The sequence below is a fragment of the Monopterus albus genome, unplaced genomic scaffold, assembly GCF_001952655.1.
Source record: "Monopterus albus unplaced genomic scaffold, M_albus_1.0 scaffold45.1, whole genome shotgun sequence".
NCBI lineage: Eukaryota > Metazoa > Chordata > Actinopteri > Synbranchiformes > Synbranchidae > Monopterus > Monopterus albus.
Window position 1 is genome coordinate 1,688,043 of NW_018127925.1, and position 5,201 is coordinate 1,693,243.

General features: G+C 40.3%; 1 protein-coding gene across 6 annotated transcripts in view; it reads left to right on the top strand.

Moving 5' to 3' along the window:
* The window catches only part of mcamb (melanoma cell adhesion molecule b), a 42,793-nt gene that overhangs the window by 31,290 nt on the left and 6,302 nt on the right, over positions 1–5,201 (top strand). For 2 of the 6 annotated variants that reach the window (XM_020600104.1, XM_020600106.1), the window contains exons 13-16: positions 66–170; positions 1,755–1,808; positions 2,298–2,421; positions 4,398–4,509. In XM_020600104.1, coding sequence (XP_020455760.1) covers positions 66–170; positions 1,755–1,808; positions 2,298–2,421; positions 4,398–4,509 — 395 coding nt within the window. The remainder of the gene's footprint in view (positions 1–65; positions 171–1,754; positions 1,809–2,297; positions 2,422–4,397; positions 4,510–5,201) is intronic. The other 4 variants (XM_020600105.1, XM_020600109.1, XM_020600107.1 and 1 more) reach the window with 3 other exon arrangements.

Genomic DNA, 5,201 nt, shown 5'->3' on the forward strand with positions numbered 1-5,201 from the left:
TTGATAGTGTGTCCCTTCCCTTTTGTGCCTCTACGTGTTTTCAGCTATACACACCTTTACACCAGCCGCCACCACCACCACCACCACTACTCCTACTAATACTACTACTAATACTACTACTACTACTAGTAATAGTAGCAGCACTGCCATTTCCTCTACCTCTGCCACAGGTAAGACTACAGTCAAAGCATATGCACTGTCTGAAATTTAGAAAACCACTATATTAAACAAAATCCCATTTAAAAAATCAGAGTCAGCTTTATTGGCCAGGTGTTTTGGACACACGAGGAATTTGACTCTGGTACATCGGCTCTCACTGTATGTACATATCCCCATGCAAGGGGCAAGTAAACAATAAACCAGCATAAGGCTGTGCAATGTAACAAAAATAATCAGTATTAACAAGCAACAATCAGGGCAAACAATGCAAAATAAGCAGTATAGATGGGTAGTAAACAATGCAGACAGACAAAGGAATGCTCATTGAGATGAAAAAAGGCGTTATGTCTAGTGAGAGATACTTGGTTCCTGGCTGGTTGTTAATCTGTGTGTTTAGTGGGTTAGGTGGTTTGCAATTAATTATTTTCATTCTTGTTCTGGCCTTGGAGGCTTCAGCAGCACTAGCATAACTGAAAAGTCATTACTGCAGTGTTGGTTAGTGATGGTTCTGATCATAATCTATGGTTTCTATATAGTTTTAAATGGGTAATATCACTTGGGCCTGTTGCTGCTGTAAGGTGTCCTGTTGACTGACATCTGTCTGAATTTGTAGAGCACATCTCTTGAATGTAGCAGCAGCATTTAAATGTTTAACACAAAATATAAGTGAAGAGTATATAGGGTTAGATGTGCCACATAAGAAACATGGTCTTCAACATGAGTTCATGTTTATTTTATTTGATTTTTATTACTGTGTCAGCTTGAAACCAAACAACCATGTAGTGTAGTCGAACAGGAATGTGCATGGCAAATCAAATTCCAAACAATCCATAACCCAATGACCCGTCTTGATTGCACTTCATTTCATTGACCACTAGATGTCCTACTCGAGCACTGTCATTGAAGCCTTGAGTAGTGAACCATTTTTGTGAATACTGTGTCGAAGCTTCAACAAAGCTTCATTGGCCATCACTAGGTACAGCCCATACTGTATATATCTTCTGCTTGTTATTATATCTTTAAACAGTATTTGCTTATGTGAAAATGAACAAAAGTGATCAGTAAAATCAGACATTCATTAAAACTATTGACATGGTTTACTGTCTGCAAACAACAGTGTTATGAGTAGTGTACTGTACATACACAGCACCCAGCCGCAAACACACATGCACCAGTGTGACTCTACAAAGCAGCTGATGCTCTAAATGCACTGAGCGAGTCTCCGGACTTCCATTAGGGTTGCTGCTGTGCGTGTTCTCTCTTCTTCTGCCTTCCCTCTCTCCTGTATGTCATGCCAGGAAACTTCCAGAAGAAGACTGTCCTGGATTGTTGTTCCTCCCAAAGCACCAGTTAAATGAAAGTAAACAGGGCTGCTTGGCCCTGCTACTCCAGGAAATGTCCATTGTGCTACTGACCACAGTCAGATTAGATGTTTAGCTTCAACTCAGCTTACTGTAGTCAGGCTTCTGCTGAAGGTCTAAACTGTGTGTGAGTGTGAGTGAGTCTATGTAGGTGTGTGCATTAGGCCTGTTGATATGAGTTGCTTATTACATCCTACCACCCACTGAAGACTGTGCTCATGTGGTTTTTCTCAGTCAAAGCAGGAACAGTGAACCCACCAGAGAACCCACCAAAGAAAATCAAGAAAGGTTTGTAGGTCATGCTGCAGATTCATCATTCATCATCTCACCGTCTGAAAGGCAAAAAGCTTCCTTCCACAGCGCCTCCCTTTCTCACCTCCCGGCATCCATCAGATCCTCCTCTCTCAAAACCTCAAACCATCACTGAATTGTTTGTCACCTTCACCCCTTCCTGTGCATGTTGTCATGCTGGTGTATAGGTTCTTTAGGTTCTTTAGGTTACCAGGTTTAAGTCACATGTTCACCTCTTCTCTTGCACACCTGAATGACTGTGCACCTTTCCTTCTTTAGGTTACCAGGTTTAAGTCACATGAATGATGCTAGTGCTGAAGTCCTTTTAGATGCATGGTTCACTGTACCTAAAGCACACATGGCGGAATGTTGCAGAGCCTGCACAGCGCAATCATATCCAAGTCTCCTGCCTTGTACATTCATCTCACTCAGAATCTAGTAACAGTTATTGACCCAGGGGTTGTTCTTGTGCTTTTTCTCCACCAGAGGGCAGTGGTGTTATAATTGCAGTCCTCATCATTTGCATCCTGCTCCTGGCCATCCTGGGGAGCGTGCTTTACTTCCTCTACAAAAAGGGCAAGATCTGTGGCCGTTCCGGCAAACAAAACATGTGAGTGCAAGAAGAGCAACTTTATGCATAAAACATACGATGTCTTAAAATATGAGGAGCTACGAGAAAATGTGGCTAAAACCTATGTCATGATATAGTATTTAACTTCAGTGTACATATTGCTCAATTCTTACCTTTGAACAAAATTCAAGTGCAAAGTGCATCTGAACATCACAACATTATCATGCATGTGAAATGTATGGTAGTACTGGAAAGCAAATGTGATTTCTTTTCTCTTGCTTTTTGTCAAAATGTTACAATGTGAGGTCTCTGACAGTGGCGTAATTTGTTGTTTAAAGTTTTCCAGCATTACAGTCACACAATCATTATTCTGCCTTATATGAATGTTGGAATTACTTGAGTTTGATTTGAAATGTGGGCTTATGCTCTTTGTATCATTTTGAGAAGATGGCCACGGCATATTCTATTTTTGTTGAGATGTTGTTATTGTTTAATAATAACCAATAGAGTGTCACAGTGGTGAGTCCTGAAGCCTGGAACTGAGTTAGCATTTTTGCACTTCTGGTTCCCTCACCCTGAAGTCTATGGGCTTTTGGTTAGATGCCTGAAATAAGGTCTATGGTTAACACAAGACCAGTACATTATCACGATTTGTTCTACGATGTACACCAGTAAATACCCGGCTCATGATTTTTAAAGTTTTTACGTATCATAAAAAAGGCAGATGCTAATAAATGGCTAAATGAGACTACAGAGGCTGTCTGGGATATTGGCCGTCACCACGCAAGACACAGACTCACCTCCTCACTAACCTGCCTTTACAGCCTTGTTATGTTTAAACCTGCACGCTTGCAAACTATTCTCACTGACACAGCCATGGTCACTAGCTACATCAGGCCACACCAAGAGAAAAGGAATTAATAGAAGAGGTAAGCTCGTTAAATCAGACGACAAGTTGGAAGCCATGGAGGTGACGCTGAAGTCAGGGGACCGTGGTGTAGTTTGTTTATAGCCTAACAATAGCCTTTAACCTATCGATTGTATTTGAGCTTCAAAAATCATAAAAGTGGTGCTGACTTGTGAAGATGATCTTGCTGAACAAAATGTTTAACTATCAAACTGTTTGTCACAGATCTTATTTTCTGCAATAACCCAAAATCTATGAAAAAATCCCACTGGCTTTTTGTAGAGGGAGCCTAAAAAATACATCATTCCTACAACACTATTTATTTGAATGTATGTTGACTGGCCACTTTAATAGGTACACAGCTATTTGTATAAATTCAATTATATGTTTATTATTGAGCTCAAAGTTAAAAGTTGCCTTATACTGGAATACATTATATTCAGAGGTGTCTCTATATTTTTGTCCTCCCCGGCTACATGCATGAGAGGGTCAGAATATTAGGAATACCTCTGAATATAATGTATTCCAGTGTAAGGCAACTTTTAACTATGAGCTCAATAATAAACATGTAATTATAAGCTGAAAATGTTTCCTTATTCAATTCAGCTCATAAACACAGATGTTAAGGCCGAAGTGTTGCAATGAAGTGGAAACACTTGTACTGGTGTACCTAATAAAGTGGCCAGTTAGTGTATAATAATTCAGTGCTAAACGTATACAATGCCATGAGGTTTGGATAAACTTGCTGTGATGTATTATCAGGTTCTACAGATGTTTTTGTTTCGTAGGATGAGATTTTGAGGCCAAAATTAAGGATTTAGTCTTTGTGGTAAGAGTTTTGCAATGACTGAAAGATTTTGTAAAGACTGAACCAGGGCAATTTATCACAATATGGAAAATGCTGAATTGCAAAAAAAACCCTAATAACTCATTCCATATTGAATTTGAGCAGAGAATATTGTAAAAGAATAAACCTAGGTGATTCCACAGTAAATTGACAGATACTAAACTATGTTGCAGCTCTAATTGTAGCTCACTATGGTGGCACTGCTGAACAGCCCATCTCAGTGTGTATGCTTCTAACCTGAGCATGTTCTTGGTTTTACAGCACAAAAGAGAAGTCCAACAAAGATAACATTGTGGTGGAGATGAAAAGCGACAACACAGAGGAAGCTGTTCTGCTCGGGGTCAATGGAGAAAAACAACCTACCAGTGACCAGGTAGATATCTAAATCACATGACCACTCACCCCAACCGATCGAGGCAGAAGGCTGCCCACCAAGAGCCAGTGTCTGTCGGAGGTTTCTTCTGTTAAAGTGGCCATGGCATGCTCATTTCATGCTGTTTCCTCTAACCTGAATCCTAGCATTATCCTAACCACAACCACTGAGGGGGTGTCGCTACATGAAACTAAGTTTGAACAGGGGAACACTTTTCAACACAAGACTGGTTAGGAAGCCAAGACGGTACATAAACAAAAACACTGACAAATAAGCTATGTAAGACTTTACATACTGTAGTTTGGAAAAAAAAAAGTCTCATCAGTTTGCGAGACCTGTATAAACAGAGTTCCTTCTGCATAGAAGTATAACAACATAGGTACACCTTGTTTTTTAAGCTTTTAGTCACTTTCAAGACAATAATTCACTGTGGTAATATTGTAGATAAGTCAGAAAACAGAAAAGCATGCCATGGGCTCTTTAAAGGGGGTTTCTACTCCCCAGTGTTACCAAGTGCATGCCCAAGGGGGATTTGTTGAGTTTTTCCTCTATAATAATAATAATTATAAGGTCTAGACCTTACCATGTAAAGTGTATACAACTTAAACTCTGGAGGTGCCCGCGGTGAGAGGCGGCGGGCTGGGGGGGGGTTGCTTATAGCCCCCCCGCCTAGCTGCCATGTGTTGGAGGTT